We start from the raw sequence: 25,193 nt of genomic DNA on the forward strand, positions 1-25,193 counted from the left end.
CCTATAATGATCTTTTCCAATTTGCAATTTCCTTCTTGACTATAAATGAGCACTTGCCATTTTGTACCTTTGCTTGATTTTAACGTTTCACCCTGAGGCCTTTTCTACATCAGGTGGTTTTCATACGACAAGGTGTCTCTTAAGCTTGCTTTGTCACTTGAATTTTTATTTTTTCCTGCTCTCAGTCATCCTACACAATAAGCAGGAAACATTTCTGTTTGTCTTTATATAGTACGAGGAATTTCCCTCTTACCAGTGTACTCAGGCACTAAACAACGCCACTCTCAGACATATGACAAAAAAATGAGTTTACAGTAACTCCACACTTATTATCTCTTTTTCGTTTCCTTGTGTAATATTTGGAATTAGCTTATCTTGGCTTTTCTAAGTATTTTCTTTCCTGTTAACTATAAAATTGCATACATTTGAAGAGATGAAAAGATAGTAGAAGTTACCCTGTACAATGCAATGTGAACTTTGGTTTTACCACTTCTAAGGGATATTAGAATCATTTAGGAGATCTGAGATGGGCCTTTACTAGTGCAAGGTACTTTCCAGTCATAATTGGAAATTATTGGGAAAGTTAAGGGAACACCATACACCTACAGTGCATCCGCTTAAATTTTTCCACATTTTGTTATTTTATAGCCTGATTTTAAAATGGATTCAATTTGTTATATTCCCCAAAATTCTACAAGCAATACCCTATAATGACAACATGAAAGAAGTTTGTTTGAAATCTTTGAAAATGTATTAAAAATAAAAAATGAAAAAAAAAATCACATGTTAATAAGTATTTACAGTCTTTGCAATGACACTTAAAATTGAGCTCAGGTACATCATATTCCACTGATCATCCTTGAGATGTTTCTACAACTTGATTGGAGTCCACCTGTGGTAAATTCAGTTGATTGAACTTGATTTGGAAAGGCACTTACCTGTCTATATAAGGTCCCACAGTTAACAGTCCATGTCAGAGCACAAACCAAGCCATGAAGTCCAAGGGATTGTCTGTAGACCTCTGAGACAGTATTGTATTGAGGCACAGCTCTAGGGAAGGGTACAGAACATTTTTTGCAGCCTTAAAGGTCCCAATGAGCACAGTGGCCTCCATCATTCATAAATAGAAGAAGTTTGGAACCACCAGTACTCTTTCTAGAGTGGGCTGCCTGGCCAAACTGAGTGGCCTTAGTCAGGGAGGTGACCAAGAACCCGATGGTCACTCTAACAGAGCTCCAGCATTTTTGCTGTGGAGAGAGGAGAACCTTTCATAAGAACAACCATCTTTGCAGCACTCCATAATCCAGGCCTGTATGGTATAGTGGCCAGACGACGCCACTCCTCAGTAAAAGGCACATGACAGCCTACCTGGAGTTTGCCAAAGGGCACCTGAAGGACTCTCAGACAATGAGAACCAAAATTCTCTGGTCTGGAAAGTGTCATGTCTGGAGGAAACCAAACATCACTGATCACCTGGCCAATGCCAGCCCTACAGTGAAGCATGGTGGTGGCAGCATCATGCTGTGGGAATGTTTTTAGCGGCAGGAACTGGGATACTAGTCAGGATCGACGATCGAGAAAGATGAATGCAGAGACATCCTTGATGAAAACCTGCTCCAGAATGCTCTGGACCTCAGACTGGGGCGAAGGTTCATCTTCCAACAGGACACCGACCCTAAGCACACATCCAAGATAACAAAAGTGGCTAAGGGGCAACCCTGTGAATGTCCTTGAGTGGCCAAGCCAGAGCCCAGACTTGACCCCGATTGAACATCTCTGGAGAGTCTGAAAATGGCTTTCCACCGACACTCCCCATCCATCCTGATGGAGCTTGAGAGGTCCTGCATAGAAGAATGGGAGAAACTTGGGTGTGCCAAGCTTGTAGCTTCATACTAAAAAAGACTTGAGTCAGTAATTGGTGCCAAAAGTGCTTTAACAAAGTTTTGAGCAAAGGCTGTGAATACATGGGATTTTTTTTCATTTTTATTTTTAATAAATTTGCAAGATTTCAAACAATCTTTTTTTCACGTTGTCATTATGGAGTATTGTTTATAGAATTTTGAGGAAAATAATGAATTTATTCCATTTTGGAATAAGGCTGTAACATAACAAAATATGGAAAAAGTGAAGCGCTGTGAATACTTTCCGGATGCACTGTATAAAGAATGAACACCCTTTAATCCAGTTATAAAAGTCTAAACATTTAAAGTGTATCTCTAGGCAATACCTATTCTTTTTATTTCTTCCAACAGGGACACCTGTTCCAGGAACAGCTCTCTAAAAGGTCATTTACACTTGTGTCACCCTAAATAGTGATCCAAAAAGTGTTTGACAGGCAATGAAGATGCATTTTGCCACTTCCTCACCGACTGTGTTAACCTCTAAAAGCCTGCACCACCATGCCACAACTGGCTGCATTTTACGTGTTTGTGGGGTGGCTGTGGCGCCCCCCCATTCACTTGAATGAGTTGTGTTTGGTGGATGGTACTGCAGAAGGCGACAGCATTGATCATTTCTGCCATGCCATGATACAAACCATCACAGCCACGCCATGTATGTCAAAAACTTTTGGCTACACATACACTTCAAATGTAATGTTAATACCAGCAAAACTTTCTCTTTCTCTAACCTTAAATTTACAATTACAATGTAACTAAATGGTTACATTTTATCCACAATTTAACACTAGAAGTTGTTACAGCACCATTGAAGCTTCAGGTCCGGACTGGGACATTCATGGGATGGGAATGTGCACTGCAGGGTTGGGCTGGTGTACTAAGTATGTCCTTGAAGTATGAATGAAGTCACGTACGGCATACGTAGTACTTCACTAGAACAAAATATTATAGCTCACACATGCAAAAAAGACATTTACCTCCTGCTTGGCTATTTAAATCACCTAAACATTTTCAAAAAATCTGGGGTCAATTTGGTCACACCATATTGCTACATGGTGCTTAAGCCAACTCACTGCGACAATGTACCCCATAGTTAGTGGGTCCTACGCTATCCATAGAATGGGAGATCCTGCTTCTCTGAACCATGGAAGAAATACACTCCTTCTCTATATGGGAGAACTAAAGGACTCCACCTATGACACAGGTGGACTGGACACTAATGAGAGGCAATGATGAGGGAGTGGTACTTCACTAGGGCTCTTTTCACACAGAGTGGACTCTGTGAGCAGATCCCCTGCTGGTCTGAGCAGAGTGGAACAGATGTCACCTCCATCCTCTTTTAGTTTCTGCGAATGCGGACACCTGTCAACAATATCGGTGGCTGGGTGTAAACGGACTCCACTGTCCATTTACATCAGGCTACCCCTGATTTGGTCCGCCAAAACGGAAAAGGATGCATTCCTATGTTGTTGTTTTGTTTTTTTAGCAGACTTGATTGGACACAAGTCCGTTGACACTCCCCTGTCCAAAAGGCTCTACGTACCTTCCGATAAGGTCTGCCAGAAAAATTGACACGTGAAGAGGAGCTATTCCAAAAGTGGTTGAAGGCCAGTTCTGGGACCTCTGGTGTTTTATACCCCTGTTCTTAATGCATATTGTTAGACAGGTCAAATTGGTTGGCCGCTGAATGGTTGATAAGTTTGAGCTTGGAAATCTCTTTATATTTGTTTGACATACGTTGCCCTTCCAGTGCTCCTTGCTACAAAGACCAGACCCAGTGGGGGTAGTGGCCGCTTTTTTGTACCTTGAATATATTAATCTCAGATCGAACCTGAAAAGTTTACTAAAGTCACGAAAATTCTCGTACAAAGAATTAAAAATTCAGAAGTGATGAAATGTGTTGCAGTGTATTTGTATTGCATTTTTGAACGACAACTGTACTGAGCAAACGAGAATTGTACGATCTGGCATCTTACAATTTTTTTTTCCGTGCATGTCCGATCAGATAATATCGGATGAACTGTCATGATCGGCTCTCAAAAGCTCTGTACTAATGATCCGATTATCGTACGATTGCTGTGCACATGGGGCTTAATACAGTGATCAGTGCTAAATAATATGCACTGTAACTGTACAAATGACACTGGCAGGGAAGGTGTTAACATCAGGGGCAATCAAAGGGATAAATGTGTTCCCTGGGTGTGCTTTCTAACTGGGGGGGGGGGGGCTGCTTGTACTGAGGGAAGACAGAGATCCGTGTTCCTACTTAGCCGAAGCACAAGATCCCTGTCTTCTCCTGTCACAGAATGGCAATCTGCCTTGTTTACATAGGCAGACCACCGTTCTGTCTGCCTCGGGAACAATCAGCGGGTCCCAGTGGACATCGGGTCTACCGCATGCATGCCCCAGACCCAGAAAACAAAATCACGTACAGGTATGTGATTTCACGATGAAGGGCTGCCCTGCCATGGTATATATGCGTGGGGCAGACCATAAGTGGTTAAAGTATAGTCTATGGAAAATTTAGGGTACTGAAATGTGTTCCCATTTCATGAGCGCAAGCAAATTTATGGTTTGACACGTTGAGTATCTATATACTTGGTGCGACTTCATCTTTTAGCCCTTGTACACACGGTCGGAAATTCCAACGGAATGTGTCCTATCGGACCGTTTTGTCGGATATTCCAACTGTGTGTGGTCTCCATCGGACTGTTTCCGTCGGAATATCCAACGGACCAACTTTTCCAACTTGCCGGTAAAATTTTCAGACAAAATGCTCTAATCGGACATACTCCGATCATGTGTAGCCTACTCCGGCGGACAAAGTGCCACGCATGCTCAGATCAAATTCCTAGACCAAAGCTATTGGCTACTAGCCTGAACGTAGTCCTGTCGTAACGAAATAACGTCATCACGTTATGTACAATCGGATTTTCCGACCGTGTGTATGCAACAGTTTCGGACAAAATCCGTCGGACAAAATCCAACGGATTTGGTTGTCAGAATGTCCGACCGTGTGTACAAGGGCTTACAGTATATTTTACCCCAAAATTCTGGATTTTTTTGCATTTGTGTGCCCTAAAATTAACTTTAGTGTAATTTTTATAGAAATTTAGCATTTTGACATAATAATGGTGTCTGCCTTCAGAAAAAATGTAATATTTTTTTTTTTTTATGTAATCTTCAGATAAAAAAATTATTTTTTAAGCATGTACGCAAATAATGGCGCTGGCAGGCCAACTGCCTCCCCTTGCCCCCTTCATGCCATATATACCCTCGACTACTGACCTCAGAGAATCTATCTACTTGCTAACCTGCAGGGAGACATTTTTGCCATTGGGGTTTATAGAATCAGACTGCCGCCTCCTGTGTGTGATGCAAAGTTTCATGGATGGTATTAACTGGGCTCAAATATGGGTGATTTTACTGTTCCTTCTTAAACATTTGCAAGCCATGCCCTTGCCATTTTTTTCTACTTCACTTAAAGTACATAACCAACAATAAGCTATACTGTTATTTACCAACATATATATTTACTGGATGCCTTATACAAGGGGAGTTGCAAATGGAGAAACTGCTTTTTTTTTTATGGTGACTGGCCGAGCTTGTAAATATTTTTATATCTCCCCTAGGAGATGGCTCGTGGAGGCGAGGAGACAAGCACGACGTTGAAGCAAAGCAAGCGTACTCATCCCTGCAAACAGTCACTCTACTCAGGACAGTAAAACCAGAGTTTGAGAAGTTTTCCATCGAGGTGAAAAATTCTGTTCAAAAGCTGGGACTCAATGAAGATGATTACGTAAGTAGCTGATGACCAGGCGAACGCTTTAGCTGTCTGTAAACAACCTCATAATTTAATCAAAGGTGACAAGAGGCTTTACCCTGTACGCCTTTCACTGGTCACCGAGGCTCATGTCAACATTCTTTTGCTAGTGGTGCTTTTACATGCTGTGCTTCGTTGTAGTGTTTGGTTTGTAGGTAAAAAAATATATCATTGCTGCTCTAAGTAATTGCAGCATCTCAACACACAAAAAATATTAGAGAAAAGCTGGAAATTCTAGGTGGAGCAGGATGAAATAGATAGTAGAGTATAGAGTAGAGGGGTATGGAGTATATAAGGGACTGTTTACAGAATGGAGGGGTATGGAGTATATATGACATTGGGGGTTATTTACTAAAGGAAAATCCACTTTGCACTGAAAGTGCACTTGGAAGTAAAGTCGCTGTAGATCCGAGGGGGGCATGCAAGAAAATTTTAGCTTGCACATGATTGGATGGTAAAAGCAGCAGAGCTTCCACTCATTTTAGATCTACCCCTTAGATTTAGAACGACTGCACTTCCCAGTGCACTTTCAGTGCAAAGTGGAGTTGCCTTTTCGTAAAATAACCCCCATTGTGTACAGAATGGAGTGGTATGGAGTATTATTATTATTATTATTAATCGCGATTTATATAACGCCAACAGTTTACACAGCTCTTTATATATGACATTGTGTACAGAATGGAGGGGTATGGAGTATATATGACATTGCGTACAGAATGGAGGGGTATGGAGTATATAGAAGAGAGCACAGTGTTCATTGTAAAGGGCTGTTGAGTATACAGTATAACATAGAGCACAATATACAGAGTGGAGGGGTATGGAGTATATAAGAAAGAGCACAGCGTACAGAGTGGAGGGGTATGGAGTATATAACAAAGAGCACAGTGTACAGAATCAGTGGCGTATCATCCATGGGTGCAGGGTGTTCACTGCACATGGGCCCCGAAGGGGGGGGGGGGGCACTGTGACCTGACACACCCTACACCCATGGATGCCTTAGGGCAGCACCTTCACAAGAATGGAGGGGTATGGAGTATATACAAGAGAGCACAGTGTTCAGAGTAAAGGACTGTTGAGTATATAACACAGAGCACAGTGTAAAGAAAGGTGGAGGGTGAAGTATATAATCTCCTAGAACACAGTGTACAGAATACAGGAATATGGCGTATATTGTATAGCGTAGTGTGCAGAGTGGAGGGATATGGGCTATAAATCAGAATACAGTGTACAGAGTGGAGGGGTATGGAGTATAAATCAGAATACAGTGTGCAGAGTGGAGGGGTATGGGATATAAATCAGATTAGAGTGTACAGAATGGAGGGGTATGGGATATAAATCAGAAAACATTGTACACTCTTGATAAGAGGAGATTAAGGGGGGATATGATCAACATGTACAAATATATAAGGGGTCCATATAGTGAACTTGGTGTTGAGTTATTCACTTTACAGTCAACAAAGAGGACAGGGGGGTACTCTTTATGTCTAGAGGAAAAGAGATTTAATCTCCAAATACGGAAAGGTTTCTTCACAGTAAGAGCTGTGCAAATGTGTAATAGACTCCCTGCAGAGATGGTTCTGGCCAGCTCAGTAGATTGCTTTAGGAAAGGCCTGGATTTCCTAAGTGTACATAATATAACTGGGTACTAACATGTATAGGTAAAGTTGATCCGGGGATAATCCGATTGCCTCTCCGGGGATCAGGAAGGAATTCTTTCCCCTGCTTTAGCAAATTGGATCATGCCCTGCTGTTTTTTTTTGTGCCTTCCTCTGGATCAACTGTGGGTATAGGATTGGGTATATGGGATTGTATGATATTATTATTTTTTTTTTTTGTGGTTGAACTGGAGGGACTTGTGTCTTTTTTAAACCTGACTAACTATGTACCGAGTGGAGAGGTCTGGAGTATAAATCAGAATACAGTGTACAGAGTGGAGGGGTATTGGATATAAATCAGAATACAGTGTACAGAGTGGAGGGGTATGGAGTATAAATCAGAATACAGTGTACAGAGTGGATGGGGTATGGAGTATAATTCAGAATACAGTGTACAGAGTGGAGAGGTATGGAGCATAAATCAGAATACAGTGTACAGAGTGGAGGGGTATGGAGTATAATTCAGAATACAGTGTACAGAGTGGAGGGGTATGGAGTATAAATCAGAATACAGTGTACAGAGTGGAGGGGTATGGAGTATATAACATAAAGCACAGTGGACAGAGTTGTAGACTATGCAGTCTATACTGTAACATTCTACAGAGTGGAGGGGTATGGAATATAAAACATACAGCACAGGGTACAGAGTGGAACAGTATATAATATCTATGCAAGAAAAATGAGGTACTGATCGGTTGTGCTTATTGACTGTAATGGGCCCTTGTTTACATACAGCATTCCGTTTTCAATCAGACCAGAGCTATTTTTGGGTTAGCTTCATTGTAGGGTTAACATCTTTTTAAATGATGCTAAACAGAATGACCTAAGTACATTTTTATTCAAATATTTATTCGGTTTAGGAAACATTAATTTAGCCTGAATAAACAGCCTAATTGCAAAGTACATCTACTAGCACACACATCATTTTTATTAGCAAGCTATTAAATTCTTCTGCTTCCTCTTTGCAGTTGATACACAAATGTGCAGGACATTGTTTTAGTTGTGCTGTTTTTTTCTGCAGATCCTATATCACAATATTGTCCAAAAGTAAAAACAGAGCAATATGCAAAGACTGAAAACTTCCAACTCTTAGGTTTAGTGAAGATTACTTTCTGAGGAGCACAGTGAGGTTGTTACTCCATTTTTATATGTGTAAAGCCCCGTACACACGAGAGGACTTATGTCCGACAGACTTCCGAAGGAGTTCTGCCGGAGTTCTGCCGGAGTTCCGACAGAGTTCTGACGGACTTTTCGACTGAGCGGACTTGGCCACACACAATCACACCAAACTCCGACGGATTCGAACGTGATGACGACTGGACTCGAATAAGGAAGTTCATAGCCAGTAACCAATAGCTGCCCTAGCGTCGGTTTTAGTCCGTCGGACTAGCATACACACGAGCAAATTTTTCGGTAGGAACTCGGTCCGGCGGAGTTCCGTCGGAAAAATTTGAAGCATGTTCCATTTTCTAAAGTCCGTCAGACTTTTGCGAATCAAAAGTCCGTTGCAGCCCACACACGATCGAATAGTCTGACGGAATCATTCCGTCGGACTTTGGATGTTGAAAAGTCCGCTCGTGTGTACGCGGCATAAGAGTTTGCAGCCTCTAAAATAAAATGTGAGTTCAAGCTGAACGTAGGTTACTGTATGGATATTTTCTGCATATTAAGAACAGTTTCATCCACAGCTTTATGCATAATTTTAAAAGTATGGGTATTTTTACATAGGTGCATTGGTCTAGCTTGGACTAGTGTAACTATCATAGGTGTGCACACAGAGTGTGCCGGATGTGCCTGGGCACACCCTAATCACCCCATGTGCATTAGCATTATCGCTTTGTGTGCTAGCTGGAAGATGGGAAAGAACTCCCTGTTACCAGCTCTGCCATAAGACCCCTTTCACACTGGGGTGCTTTGCAGGTGCTACAGCACTAAAAATAGTCCTGCTAGCAGCATCTTTGGAGCGGTGAAGGAGCGATGTATACACCGCTCCTTCACCGCTGCTGCCCATTGAAATCAGTGGGGCAGAACGGCTATACCACCAGGTTTGCTGTGGGTTTAACCCTTTTGTGGCTGTTTTTTAAACCTTTCTCGGCCACTAGTGGGGGTTAAAACCGCCCCTTAAGGCCCGAATAACGCTGCTAAAATGACGGTAAAGCGCCGCTACAAATATGAAAGGGGTCTTAGAGAAACTATTAAATCCATGGGTTTAGTTCCGCTTTATGATTTACTGCTGTTCAAGGGCTCTAGGCTTCAGCAAAATGGCAGCCTCCAGCAAGAGGAAACAGGAGCACACTAGTCTTGGTAGCATCATTATTAACCCCCCTGACGGTATTCCCGAGTCTGACTCGGGGTGGATTTTTTATACCAAGAGCGGTATCCCCGAGTCAGACTCGGGACAGCGTCGCTGGATCCAGGAGGAGGTTTACTTACCTTCTCCTTCGGATCCAGCGATGTCTCCCCGCTGTACGAGCGAGCCGTGTCTCGCTCGATGCATCACACCGCCGATCTCCGTGCCCTGCGAGCGTTGCGACGCACGGGCACGGAGATCGGCGCCAAATTCAAAAAGTGAAACAAACAGTAAACATACAGTATAATGTAATCTTACAGATTACATTGCTGTATGTAAATATTTCACATCCCCTTTGTCCCTAGTGGTCTGCCCAGTGTCCTGCATGCAGTTTTATATAATAAAAACTGTTCTTTATGCCTGGAAACTGGAGATTGTCCATAGCAACCAAAACTGTCACTGTACATCAAAAATGATTTTAGACCAGCTAGAAAACAGCGATAATAAATTAGAATCACTCACAGAATTGAGGGATAGCGATTTGTGGGGAGATCCGTCATCAAATACTGAAAAGTAATGACAGTGACAATTCTGCAACTGAGCAAATTTCAGTGTTTTTGATTTGATTACATTATTGAATAATTTTTATTATTGTTATATTATTATTTGGTACAATTATTTATAATTATTTATTATATTATAATTTATGATTTCATTTTTCAAACTTTATCATACCCGGGATGTCTGCTAGACTCTGGTTTGGACAGATTTAAGAGAGTTATTCCTAAGAATTGCAGGACTACAATATAAAACGCCAAATTTTCATGCAAAATAATGGTACCGCTTTTAGCACCTAAAATCCGAAATAATCGTACCGCCAGGGAGGATAAGGTGGAATGTATATCCCTTGCTAAAAAACATTATTTTTATTAAGTTGTTATGGGTAAAGTTCAGTTAAACACATAATAAAGTCAAGATCTGCTTTTTATAATAAGGCACCCTTTCCCATACCAAATTGGCACCCCATGAAATTTGGGGTTCCCTGGATCTGTCTGGAATGCTCTTGATATCATCCTCTAATACAGTGGTTTCCAAGATGTGTCCGTTAGCTTGCCTTTATCTGGCCCTTGAGACACTTTTCTTTCAACCAACACCAATGATAGGCACCACTGACACCATCATTGGGGCACCATTCCTCCCACTGACACCAGCATTGGGGCACCATTCTTCCCTCTGACACCATCATTGGGTCACCATTCCTCCCACTGACACCATCATTGGGGCATTATTCTTCCCACTCATACCAACAGTGAAGCACTATTCCTCCCACTAAAACGAGGGTATTGTTTACTCCCTCTGATGGCTGGGCATTTTCTTCTGCTGGCCATTTATTTTTCAAAAACAGTGCAGTGACTTGCAATGGGGAGAGAGGCCTGGATGTATTACGTGGCCCTTGCCTTTTACTGCAAGGTCCATTTTACAATAACACCATTCTGAAAAAAAGTATAACACACTGCTGGCAGATACATTTCCAAAACATACATATGGCTTGTATAATATATGGGATACAGGCCCGCTGTTTGTTGTGTTGAAATGATTGCATATGGTTGTTAAAGTGGAACTGGCAGTTGGAATTTTTCATTTAGTGAAGCAGCAAGAACTATTATCAATTGACTTTGATGATGCTGACAAAGAGTTTAGACCTTTGGAATTTATATTGCAATTACAGTATATAGGCATATTCTTAGTTGGAACGCTTTCATATACAGTGCCTTGAAAAAGTATTCAAAACTCTTTGAAATTTTCCACATTTTGTCATGTTACAATCAAAAACGTAAATGTATTTTACTGGGATTTTATGTGAAAGACCAACACAAGGTCGCACATAATTGTGGAGTGGAAGGAAAATATTAAATGGTTTTCAATTATTTTAGTTTTACAAACAAATATGTGAAAAGTGTGTGAGTCAATACTTTGTAAAACCACCTTTTGCTGCAATTACAACTCCAAGTCTTTTTGGGGATGTCTCTACCAGCTTTGCACATCTAGAGAATAACATTTTTGCCCATTTTTCTTTGTAATATAGCTTAAATTTTGGTCAATTTTGGTAGTTTCAATTTTGGTCTCATCTGACCAGAGCACCTTCTTCCACATGTTTTCTGTGTCCCCCACATGGCTTCTCGCAAATTGCAAATGGGACTTCTTATGGCTTTCTTTCAGCAATGGCTTTCTTCTTACCACTCTTCCATAAAGAGCATATTTGTGGAGAGCACGACTAATAGTTGTCCTGTGGACAGATTCTCCCACCTGAGCTGTGGATTTCTGCAGCTCCTCCAAAGTTACCATGGGTAACTGCTTCCCTGATGAATGCTCGCCTTGTTTTTTTTTCCCCATTCCTATCACTAGCCGTCTTTCTTGTTCTTTCCCTCCCTTTCTTTGTTCCTCCCCCTCTTTTTCTCTCTCTTCTATCTATTCTCTATTTTTACTCTTTGGTGGGGGGAATGGGATCAGTGGCAGTGCTGGCGGGGATTTGGGATTAGTGTCCATGCTGGTGGGGGGTTCTGATCAGCCAACTTAGGTGCTCTTGATCGAGGTCACCCACTGATCTGAGAACTGTAGTGGGGACTTTTAATGGCAACTCTAATCACAGGTAGAGTTACTCACTGTTTGTCCAACTTTGTGGTGTCTCGTAGCAGTGACACCTATGCCAAAATCAGGAGATAGGGTTTCCCCCAGCCCCTCCCACTTCACATTCCTCACCAGTCAGCTGACCTCTAGTCTCTGCCCCCCAGCCATGTCGTTAACTGAATGGGCAGCTGCCAAGAGGCTGAGTGGGCAGCCATGGGCTCCAGGGACAGCCCTGCTGGGCGGCGCAAAAAGACTGGGAGAGCGGTGCAGGCTTCAGGAACAGCCCATGACAGCCCCTCAGCCATGTTGTGAACTGAATGGGCAGCTGCAATGAGGCTGAGTGGACAGCCATGGGCTCCAGGGACAGCCCTGCTGGGCGGGCGCACAAAGACTTGGAGAGCGGTGCGGGCTTCAGGAACAGCCCAGCATTCGTGACCCCTGGCAAATCGTCATTCGACCCCCAAGGGGGTCCCGACCCCAGGTTGAGAATCACTGCCATAGAAGGTATGCAGGAGAGCAAAGTTTGCAGTGCTACTGCCAATGATGGTGCAGGTCATGTTCATTGTAGGTCATCAATAATCTAAGCATAACCTGGAAGCTTGTGTTTTAGAGCTATATAAATGCAGGCAGGGCAGGACTTAGGGTGCTGGGGGCCCCTGGGCTTGAGTCACTTTCGGGCCCTACCTTCTATATTAATTTGTCGCCATCTGGTGCCGTAACAATATAATCGATCCAATCGTTATTTGAAGTGCCAAGCTACTTTTAAAAGGTGACTGGTACCATAGACAGCGTAAAATGCTAAAAAAAAAGTAATAATCGATTACCGATTGAAGCTTGAAAAGCTTTTTTCCAATAAATAAATAATGATGAAAAAAGTTCAAAGTGATCAAGTGTTTATTGCAATGCACAAATGTCTTGGTCAGAATGAGAACATAAAACACTTATTTACCTGGAAAAAATATTGAAAAACTTGAATCAACTACCTTGTAAGGTTGCAATCATAACAAATCAATTGCAAGAATATAACAAAATAACATTGAACTTATATGTGGCACTGGGGACAGATGGCACTGAGGACAGGTGGCACTTATACATGGCAGTGGCACTGGGGACAGGTGGCACTGATGACGGATGGCACTTAAACGTGGCACTGGGGACAGATGGCACTGATGACAGATGGCACTTATATGTGGCACTGGGGACAGGTGGCATTGGGGAAAGATGGCACTTATACGTGGCACTGGGGACAGGTGGCACTGATGAAAGATGGCACTTATACGTGGCACTGGGGACAGATGGCACTGATGACAGATGGCACTTATACGTGGCACTGGGGACAGGTGGCACTGATGACGGATGGCACTTATATGTGGCACTGGGGACAGGTGGCATTGGGGACAGATGGCACTTATATGTGGCACTGGGGACAGGTGGCATTGGGGACAGATGGCACTGATGACAGATGGCACTTATATGTGGCACTGGGGACAGGTGGCATTGGGGACAGATGGCACTTATACGTGGCACTGGGGACAGGTGGCACTGATGAAAGATGGCACTTATACGTGGCACTGGGGACAGGTGGCACTGATGACAGATGGCACTTATACGTGGCACTGGGGACAGGTGGCACTGATGACAGATGGCACTAAGTACAGATGGCACTTATACGTGGCACTGGGGACAGGTGGCACTGGGGACAGATGGCACTGGGGACAGGTGGCACTGGGGACAGATGGGACAGATTGCACTGGGGACAGGTGGCACTTATACATGGCAGTGGCACTGGGGACAGGTGGCACTGATGACAGATGGCACTAAGTACAGATGGCACTTATATGTGGCACTGGGGACAGGTGGCACTGGGGACAGATGGCACTGGGGACAGGTGGGACAGATGGCACTGGGGACAGGTGGCACTTATACATGGCAGTGGCACTGGGGACAGGTGGCACTGATGACAGATGGCACTAAGTACAGATGGCACTTATATGTGGCACTGGGGACAGGTGGCACTGGGGACAGATGGCACTGGGGACAGGTGGCACTGGGGACAGATGGGACAGATGGCACTGGGGACAGGTGGCACTGGGGACAGATGGGACAGATGGCACTGGGGACAGATGGGACAGGTGGCACTGGGGACAGATGGGACAGGTGGCACTGGGGACAGATGGGACAGGTGGCACTGGGGACAGATGGGACAGGTGGCACTGGGGACAGATGGGACAGGTGGCACTGGGGACAGCACTTTACACTGTTTTTTTTTATTTTTTTTACTCACAGTGAAATGCACGTCGCTCTCCCTCCTCACAGGCTGTCTCTGTGAGGGGGAGAGCCGGCGATGAGAGATGATCTCATGATATCATCTCTCATTGCCATTGGACACTCAGATCAGTGCTAAATGGCCGCTGTGATTGGCCATTTAGCATGATCTGTGATTGGCTGTTTGGCTGTGTCCAAGGGACACTGCCGAGTCGACACAGTACTTCCCCGATGCGCGCCCGCGGCACGCATCAGGGGAAGTAAACGAGAGGAGGACGTCCAGGGACGTTATAGCGCGGACGCCTCGTGTATGGGCTGGCGGGGCTCGCGGGGCCCCCTATTGGACGGGGCCCATGGGCTTGAGCCCCGTCAAGCCCTATTGAAAGTCCGGCCCTGAATGCAGGTGTCAGGGAGTACTCAGGAAAAGTTAAGGTTATTCCATCAATATGGGGTTTATGAGTGCTTACAGTTTATTAGCTGGCTGAATTCTGCATGGTTATTATGACACAGTTTATTAGGTGCTGACAACTTGTCTCTTTGATGTTGGTGCAAACATTTTTACTGTTATATTACAGTATATGTTTGTTTTGGCACAAGACAATTTCTTTGCAATAGTATTGTCAGTCCTAGTATCAGCATAATGGAATCATTTTTATTGTGATAAAATGATTGATGCTAGTATTATGGCTGATCTTCTCACTTTGTGTTAGGTTTGGGTATTTGATTGAAATTTAGGGTTGGGTTTATGGGTTATGTTGACATTTTGGGTTGGGGTTTAAAAGTGAGGTTGTGGTTTAGGATTAGCAGACAGATTTAAGTTTAGGGTTATGCTTAGAGGAAAGCATTAGGATTAGAGGTTACTATGAAATTTGATTAGGTGAAGGTTTAGAGTTTTAATATAGGCTGAGGTTTGTGGTTTAAGTTATAGTTAGCAGCTTTATGGGTACAGTTCAGTTAAAGGCTTAAAGCGGAATTTAGCACATTATTTTTTTTGGGGGGGGGGGGGATAGCGGGTACCTGATTTTAACCGGTACCCACTCCGCCACTTCCAGACGGATCACCACAGAGATCTGAACGGAAGTTCGCCCCCTCCTTCTACTTCCCCCAGCAGCCTTCAGAGACATGTCACAGGTCCCAGAAAGCTGCGGGACCATTCAGATTGGGCAGCGTGGCTCATGCATGCATAGTGAGCAGCCAGCTGTGAAGCCTCAAGCAGTCACAGCCGGCTGCCCATGGTTAGTATGTTGGCGCCAGGGATCAAAGGCTGGTGAAGAAACCAGACAAGTGAGGACAGCACTGAATCCTGGGACAGATGAATGTCCTAATATTAAAAATTAGTAGCAAAAAAAATAAATAAGTTTTTTTGAAAATTTGGGATATTTATTATCTCAAAAAGTAAAAGATATTGTGTTTCTTTCAAAATTGACGTTCTTCTTTTGTTTATAGCGCAAAAGATAAAAAACACAGAGGTGATTAAATACTACCAAAAGAAATCTCTATTTGTGGGAAAAAAAGGACGTCAGTTTTGTTTGGGAACAGCATCGCACGACCGCGCAATTGTCAGTTAAAGCGACGCAGTGCCATATCACAAAAAATGGCCTGGTCATTGAGCAGCCAAATCTTCTGGGGCTGAAGTGGTTAGGCATCTCATGACCTCTCTCAGATAGTATAAGTTTAGTGCTTGTAGTTGTTCCTCATAACTGAGTTCCTCCAGTCCCCTTTCTAACTTAGTTAATAAGGGGACTTCTCTGGACTGTCTCCAGTTGCTGCACCTCCCTCCTGAGGATTGGTGACCAGAACAGTTGAGTTTTAGGAGTTAGAACTGGTTTTGGCTAAATTATTATGCTTAGAATTTAGAGTATGGTCTAGGTGGTTTTACAGTATGGTCAGATTGAGGTTTATGTTTGGTTTCATGGGCTAGGTGGAAATTTAGGGGTTGAGTTAAGTCAGCCTTTTCAAACAGGGTTCCTTCATAGATTGTTATGGGCTCCTTAAACAATGAGCAATTTCTGCCCCGCAGATAAGTAACCCCACTACTGTTCTTTTTAACTATTTGTTAGGAGGAGATTCTTCCTACTGACCACAAATTGCATACTCTTTTATTAACCATTAGGCCCCATTCACGTACGAACGTATCGTTTTCAGGCAGAAAGTCGTGCGATTTTACTGCATTTTTGCCACGATTTAGACACACTTTTGAGTAAATTTTGTACAGGTCAAAAGGTCAACAATGTAAAAAGCAGAAAAACGCCAAAATCTGCCTAAAAAAGAGTTCCAGAAGTTGTTTGAGCTTCAGGCATTTTTGAGCGTCTGGCTTCAGGCGTTTTGGAGTGGAGATTTGAACCATCTCCATAGAGAATTATAGATTTTTTTCCCCCTCCAGCGTTTTGTAGCGTGAGGCTTCAAGCTGCAAAACGCTCAGGTGTGAATGGGGCCTTACAGTAATGTGCTGTGAGTTGTAGTTATGGTAATAGATAGCAAGGGTTCCTTCAGACCAAATATTGCTTCAAGGGTTCTTCTGTGTTAAAAAGGTTGAGAAAGGCTGGGTTAAGTATTAGATTGTGATTAGGAGTTAGCTTTTGAGGTACATCTGAAGTTTGCAAATTTTGGTAAGGGAAGTAACTTATTTATTATTTGTGTACTAAAATATCACATATACATCAGTGCCGAATAAATATCAAGGATCTAAATGTGCCTGCATACATGATATTTGTGTTGAAAATTAATATGCTTAAGTTTGCGACATCTAACTACCGGCCTAAAACTGCCATGGCAATGGTCTGCTGTTTAACCCGGGCTGATAACAGACTAGTGTGAGGACACTGGGCAACAATCTTCAGCTGTTTGTTTCTTGATAGTAAAACTTTTTTGTGGAATTAAAGGCCATTCTGATAACTGGTGTTCATGGAAGTCCTCTGGGCCGTGTGTGTTGCCAGATAACAGGCTCCATGGTACACCATTGTAGTCATTCAAAATAGACAGCTTGTCCCTGACTTTTATCTGGAAAGAATGCTATCTGGTTTTGCATATTGTTATATTAGAAGACAAACACAGACTGAAATCCAGTGTAATCTAGTTTAATAAAAAAACATTTGCTCGGTGCAGACTATAAAAATGTAAGCAGTCTTATTCCACGAACGCAGCGTATTAGGAAACATCAGCATTTTTACATCAGAAAGTAAGCATAGCTAAAGTAATCTGTTTATACTTCACTTCAGACTCATATGTATGTTATTTTTACCTTTCACAAAGGGTTCAAAAATGAATATGTTACACAAAATGAGCAAACTAAGTCCATGAATTAAATTAATGCTCCAGGAGGAGTTCTCCAGGACCCTGAAATCAGGGCCACTCCAAATATTGATGTAATCGAAAGAAGATGGCACTTTGATCCACCTCCTGAACCTTAATATTGGTTAGTGAATGGTCTAGAATGGTAAGGCACATGTATCGGAGAAGGGGCGGGATGGGGTCGAGGGAAAAAAATTACTAGATGGGATCAAGCTGACATTTGCATTATAGAGCACCATGGGTTTCAAGACCCCAAGGGGAATTTGATGATAATAGAAGATATATACCTGCATTTCTAGGAACCTGTATTGGGAAAATACATGGGTTGCCACTGCTAAACTCTTCTTTTAAAACGGATCCACAGGCTTCAGTTATTTCTACATCATCCACCAAGCACACTTGACTAGACTAGCTCCATGATTGTTTCAAGTCAGTGTCAGAGAAAGTATTAAAGGGGTTGTAAACTTCTGAAATTAAAAAGTGCACTTGCCTCAATATATAGCACCTAGTGTGATGTGTGTGCTCTCTTATTCCTCTGCTATCTGCATAAGTCACTTCAGACAGTTTATTCCTACACTAAGAAATCTGGGAGACAGCCTTGCCCCCCTAGCACAACACAGCTGGTGTTCTAACTGTGCATGTTTCCAACTGAGATTGTGTGTGTGTGTGGGGGGGGGGGGGGGGTGGGTATCCATTTCCTCCACTCAGTTCTCAGATTACACTCAGCTTCCTGCTCTTTGCTGTGCTTTATTAAAAGTATTGTGTATCCCAACAAAGTGTAAAGAAAACAAAAAAATCCCACCCCAGATGATGACCTGTAGGTCGAAACGTGTCGGGAAGACTCCGCCACTGCCTATTTCCTTCGATATGCTTATTAATTACAATGGAAATGTGAGTTTGATATTTTATTTTTATTAAAGTAATTTAAAAAAAAAAACGTTATTATACTATGTCGGCTCTATCCTTCCACTTTCATGCCTGAATTGTTGCCGGAGCTGTCTGTACATAAAAACGGTGATTGTACGCAGTCTGCCATACTGTATGAACCATTTGCTTGGACCCCTTTAATGATGGAATGCTGAATCCAGGGTTGCAGTAGCTGGGATTACAAGCCATTACCGACCCCTTAGATATAAGTCTATTCGGGTCATGTCCATCTGGTAAGCCTGTGCTTCTTAACCACTTTCAGACCGGACCATTTTGCTGGTAAATGACCAGAGGTCTTTTTACAATTTGGCACTGCGCTGCTTTAACTGGTAATTGCGCGGTCATGCAATGTTGTACCCAAACAAAATTTGCGTCCTTTTCTTCCCACAAATAGAGCTTTCTTTTGATGGTATTTGATTGCCTCTGCGATTTTTATTTTTTGCGATATAAACGTAAAAAGACCGCAAATTTTGAAAAAAAATGATATTTTCTACTTTTTGTTATTAGAAAAATCCAATAAACTCAATTTTAGTCATACATTTAGGCCAAAATGTATTCAGCCACATGTCTTTGGTAAAAAAAAAGTCAATAATTGTATATTTATTGGTTTGCGCAAAAGTTGTCACATCTACAAACTAAGGTACGTTTTCTGGAATTTACGCAGCTTTTAGTTTACGACTGCCTATCTCATTTCTTGAGGTGCTAAAATGACAGGGCAGTACAAAACCCCCCCAAATGACCCCATTTTGGAAAGTAGACCCCCTAAGGAAATTGATAAGAGGCATGTTGAGCCCATTGAATATTTTATTTTTTTGCCTCAAGCGATTGAATAATGACAAAAAAAAAATTTTTTTTTTTTTTTTACACAAAGTTGTCACTAAATGATATATTGCTCACACATGCTATGGGCGTATGTGAAATGACACCCCAAAATAAATTCTGCTGCTTCTCCTGAGTACGGGGATACCACATATGTGGGACTTTTTGGGAGCCTAGCCGCGTACAGGGCCCCGAAAACCAAGCACCGCCTTCAGGCTTTCTAAGGGCGTAAATTTTTGATTTCACGCCTCACTACCTATTACAGTTTTGAAGGCCATAAAATGCCAAGATGGCACAAAACCCCCACAAATGACCCCATTTTAGAAAGTAGACACCCCAAGCTATTTGCTGAGAGGCATGTTGAGTCCATGGAATATTTTATATTTTGCCACAAGTTGCGGGAAAATTACAAACTTTTTTTTTTTTTTTTTTTTTTTCACAAAGTTGTCACTAAATGATATATTGCTCATGCATGCCATGGGCATATGTGAAATGACACCCCAAAATAAATTCTGCTGCTTCTCCTGAGTACGGGGATACCACATATGTGGGACTTTTTGGGAGCCTAGCCGCGTACGGGGCCCCGAAAACCAAGCACCGCCTTCAGGCTTTCTAAGGGCGTAATTTTTTGAGTTCACTTCTCACTACCTATTACAGTTTTGAAGGCCATAAAATGCCAAGATGGCACAAAACCCCCACAAATGACCCCATTTTAGAAAGTAGACACCCCAAGCTATTTGCTGAGAGGCATGTTGAGTCCATGGAATATTTTATATTTTGCCACAAGTTGCGGGAAAATTACAAACTTTTTTTTTTTTTTTTTTTTTTTTCACAAAGTTGTCACTAAATGATATATTGCTCATGCATGCCATGGGCATATGTGAAATGACACCCCAAAATAAATTCTGCTGCTTCTCCTGAGTACGGGGATACCACATATGTGGGACTTTTTGGGAGCCTAGCCGCGTACGGGGCCCCGAAAACCAAGCACCGCCTTCAGGCTTTCTAAGGGCGTAATTTTTTGAGTTCACTTCTCACTACCTATTACAGTTTTGAAGGCCATAAAATGCCAAGATGGCACAAAACCCCCACAAATGACCCCATTTTAGAAAGTAGACACCCCAAGCTATTTGCTGAGAGGCATGTTGAGTCCATGGAATATTTTATATTTTGCCACAAGTTGCGGGAAAATTACAAACTTTTTTTTTTTTTCACAAAGTTGTCACTAAATGATATATTGCTCACGCATGCCATGGGCATATGTGAAATGACACCCCAAAATAAATTCTGCTGCTTCTCCTGAGTACGGGGATACCACATATGTGGGACTTTTTGGGAGCCTAGCCGCGTACGGGGCCCCAAAAACCAAGCACCGCCTTCAGGCTTTCTAAGGGCGTTACAGTTTTGAAGGCCATAAAATGCCAAGATGGCACAAACCCCCCCCCCCAAATGACCCCATTTTAGAAAGTAGACACCCCTAAATTTAGGGGTACACTAGTGAGACTAGGTAATAAATGGCGGGTGCCCTGAAACTATAAAAAAATAACTAACCAACCAGCGTCACCTGTAACAGTTATATGGTGATCACTGGTGAAAGGGTTAACTAGGGGGCAATCAGGGGGCTTTATGCGGTAGTATATGGGGGTCCCTGGCGCTATAAAAAGCTGCGGCGAACCTAAATACCTACCTGCCTAACTAGCGTCACCTGTGACACTAATACAGCGATCAGAAAAACGATTGCTTATTAGGCTGGGTTCACACTGGAGCGATGCGGGAACGCCACGAATGCGCGGCGGGTTCCCGCATCGCATGCCTCCCGGCGGCAGTTCACACTGCCCTATGCGAACTGCTGGGAGTGTCAGTGAAATGTTAATGACACCCCCAGATCAGTTCGCATATCGCAGTGCGATCTGCAAACTTGGATCGCATGGTGTGAACACCCATGCGATCCGATTCTGCTGCGGACCAAAAAAAGGGTCCCGTGCGAGTTTGCGGCGGGTGCGGCGGGTGCGACACGAATTCAGCCATACTATCTGTATAGCTGAACTCGAATCGCACAGAGATCGGATGTGATTTGCACTGCAGTGCGGTGCGAATCACATCCGTTCTCATAAACCGCTGCAATGTGAACCCAGCCTTAGTGACACTGGCGACGGGGGGTGATCACGGGGTTAAACCTTTATTGGGGGGGTTAGGGGGGTACCTTAGAACTAAAGGGGGCTAACCCTAACTGCCCTAACAGTTATTAGTCACAAATGACACCTGCCGGGTGATCAGGGGGTTAAACCTTTATTAGGTAATAAATGGCGGGTGCCCTGAAACTATAAAAAAATAACTAACCAACCAGCGTCACCTGTAACAGTTATATGGTGATCACTGGTGAAAGGGTTAACTAGGGGGCAATCAGGGGGCTTTATGCGGTAGTATATGGGGGTCCCTAGCGCTATAAAAAGCTGCGGCGAACCTAAATACCTACCTGCCTAACTAGCGTCACCTGTGACACTAATACGGCGATCAGAAAAATGATCGCTTATTAGGCTGGGTTCACACTGGAGCGATGCGGAAACGCCGCGAATCCGCGGCGGGTTCCCGCATCGCATGCCTCCCGGCGGCAGTTCACACTGCCCTATGCGAACTGCTGGGAGTGTCAGTGAAATGTTACTGACACCCCCAGATCAGTTCGCATATCGCAGTGCGATCTGCAAACTCGGATCGCATGGTGTGAACACCCATGCGATCCGATTCTGCTGCGGGCCAAAAAAAGGGTCCCGTGCGAATTTGCGGCGGGTGCGGCGGGTGCGGCGGGTGCGGCGAATGGCTGAACTCGAATCGCACAGAGATCGGATGTGATTTGCACTGCAGTGCGGTGCGAATCACATTCGTTCTCATAAACCGCTGCAATGTGAACCCAGCCTTAGTGACACTGGCGACGGGGGGTGATCACGGGGTTAAACCTTTATTGGGGGGGTTAGGGGGGTACATTAGAACTAAAGGGGGCTAACCCTAACTGCCCTAACAGTTATTACAGTCACAAATGACACCAATGCAAAAAAAAAAAAAAAAAAAAAAAAATGACATTGGTGTCACTGTGACTGGGGGGCAGGGGTAATTGGGGGGGTGATCGGGGGGTAAAGGGGGGGTGTGAGTGTGCCTGGCATGTTCTACTGTGTGTGGGATGTGTTGGTGCAACTCACTGATCCGCTCTCCTCCGTGTCGGAACGAAAAATACCGACACGGAGGAGAGAATACATCACTTCCTCTCCTGTGTTTACATTACAGGAGAGGAAGTGATGTCACCGGGGATTTCCATTCGTCGGGAGCGATCGCGAGGGGGTGGCCATGAATGAATGGCCGTCCCCTCGTCCGGGATCGCTCCCGAACGAAAACCGACCGCCGCAGGCACCGGGCGGGGGCCCGATCGGGCCCCCGACCCGCGGGAGGCAAATCACGTACATGTATGTGATTATGCCTGCCTGTGCCATTCTGCCGACGTACATCGGCGTGAGGCGGTCGGCAAGTGGTTAAGGTGGTGGGAGCTACACTGCGGTGGAATTACCTTTTGTCACAATAAAGTGGGACTCTTGTGGACACCGAAGTTTATTGGGACTTACACCCTGCACGTTTTGCTTTATTATTATATGGACTTTAGTGCCTTTATTGCTTACACATTTATTTTTTTGTTTTCTTTACACTTTATTGTCACCCCCATGTTTGGGGTTATGTCACAGTAAAGTGGGACTCTTATTATCACTGAAGTTTGTTGGGATACACACTTGCACGTTTAGTTTTATTGATATATAGACTTTAAGAATGAAAAAAAAAACAAAAAACATCTATGATTAAAAACTTCTTTGGTATCGGCATCACCCAGGTTTCCGCCTTGGACCCTTACGTGAGTCTTACAGTACAGCTAGATTGGAGTGTGGGAGGAAGAAGCAGCACAGTGAGATATTCATATGTGATGACAAAAGGGATGCCGATAGGAGGAGAGAGCATAGTAACATAGAGATGAGCTCATCATTGGGCTCCCCCTTTACTTACTATCCAGTCACTGGTTGGGGGCAGGTCCAGAATGAACCAGGCTCATAGGAAGGTTGAATGATGCTGGATATCCGAATGAGGACATCTAGGAACAAGCAAGAAGTACTGCATGGGAAATCTCAGGGTTAAAAGTGAATATTGCAGCAAAATTTGGTTTTGTAACTTTATCTTTTAATGGGCTGTTCTTTCATTTTGATATTTTTGGCTGCAGTACAGCTTTAAAAAAAATACTTACTGAAAACACACTGTGCTATCCCTTTAAATCTGCTAAATAAATGAAGACTCATAAAACGCGGAAAGGATGATCATAATAAGCCAGTATTTCCTTTTTCCTTTCTAAAACATTTGCCTGAATAAATATTTTTCATTGTATATATTACCTTTTCATTAATGACAAAACTGTGCAACAACATATGAAATGACACCTATGAACTAGATAGCATACAGGAAGCATTGCCATGTCAGATCTTGGCTCTTTTCTTGTGATCTCTTCTGGAACAGACACAGAACACTAAAACACTTTTATATGTAGTAAATGGACAGTCCATGTGAATTAATATTTCAAGTGCAGCTGCAGGCAAACTGCAAATTACTGGCTGAATATTATTGGAAAAGTAGACGTAGAATTTTTTTAAATTTTTAAATTTGACCAAAGTTATGAGAACGTTACCTAATATGGCTGCGTTGATTACATTTAGTATCATATTTTAATTTTACAGTCCAAGTGTTCTATAAATTAGATTTCATTGACTGTTTTTTTATTGTACAGTCCAAGTGTTCTATAATTTAGATTTTATTGACTATTATTTTTTTCTGCCTCTTCATATCAGATTTTTGCCGCCTTGAATCTTTTTGAGTCTTCTTAAAGCATATCACCCAACAGGTGGTGCCCTATAGCTCAAAAACAGCTAGAAATGTACATTTTCTTTTTACATAATCTTTTTTTTTTTTTTTTAAACATAAAGAGGCTTAATCCATATGGCTACAATCATTTCTTAAACCATTATACCTGTTTGCATAGCGATGAATGGTAGATGCGAATGTGCTTAAAGCTCTGATGTCCAACCTTCAGCCCAAGGACCACATGCTGCCCTTTGCCACTTTTATGGGGCCTTTGCATCCAGTATTTTCTTTTACCTTGTCTAGGTGCTTGCTCAGACCATTGAAGGAAAAGCATTCTTTAGACTGGCTTATTTTATTTATTTCCTATCTTACTTTTTTCTGTGCTACCCATACTTTTTCACTTTTTATGTTTTTTCCCCTTCAATCTTTTGTAATTGACCATGCTGAAAGAAATATAAGTTGTGTAAGAAATATTTTTTAAGGCCCCATACACACTATTAGATTGTCTGCAGATTTTTGTCTTCAGATTTACCAAAACCATATAATATGAGGTCAAACCCTAATGCCGCGTACACACGATCGGAAATTCTGCCAGCAAAACTCAGATGAGAGCTTTTTGTCGGAAAATGCGACCGTGTGTATGCTCCATCGGTCAATAGCTGGCAAAATTCCAGCCAGCAAAAGATTGAGAGCGTGTTCTCTATTTTTCGGTC

General features: G+C 43.0%; 1 protein-coding gene across 2 annotated transcripts in view; it reads left to right on the forward strand.

Moving 5' to 3' along the window:
- Window positions 1–25,193, forward strand: part of NPR3 (natriuretic peptide receptor 3) — a 154,057-nt gene that overhangs the window by 45,671 nt on the left and 83,193 nt on the right. For both annotated transcript variants that reach the window (XM_077462893.1, XM_077462892.1), the window contains exon 3: window positions 5,531–5,697. In XM_077462893.1, the coding sequence (XP_077319019.1) occupies window positions 5,531–5,697 (167 nt within the window). The remainder of the gene's footprint in view (window positions 1–5,530; window positions 5,698–25,193) is intronic.

This window comes from Lithobates pipiens, unplaced genomic scaffold, assembly GCF_037356315.1.
Source record: "Lithobates pipiens isolate NorthernLeopardFrog02 unplaced genomic scaffold, aLitPip1_a1.2 Scaffold_3, whole genome shotgun sequence".
In the NCBI taxonomy this organism is placed as follows: Eukaryota; Metazoa; Chordata; class Amphibia; order Anura; family Ranidae; genus Lithobates; species Lithobates pipiens.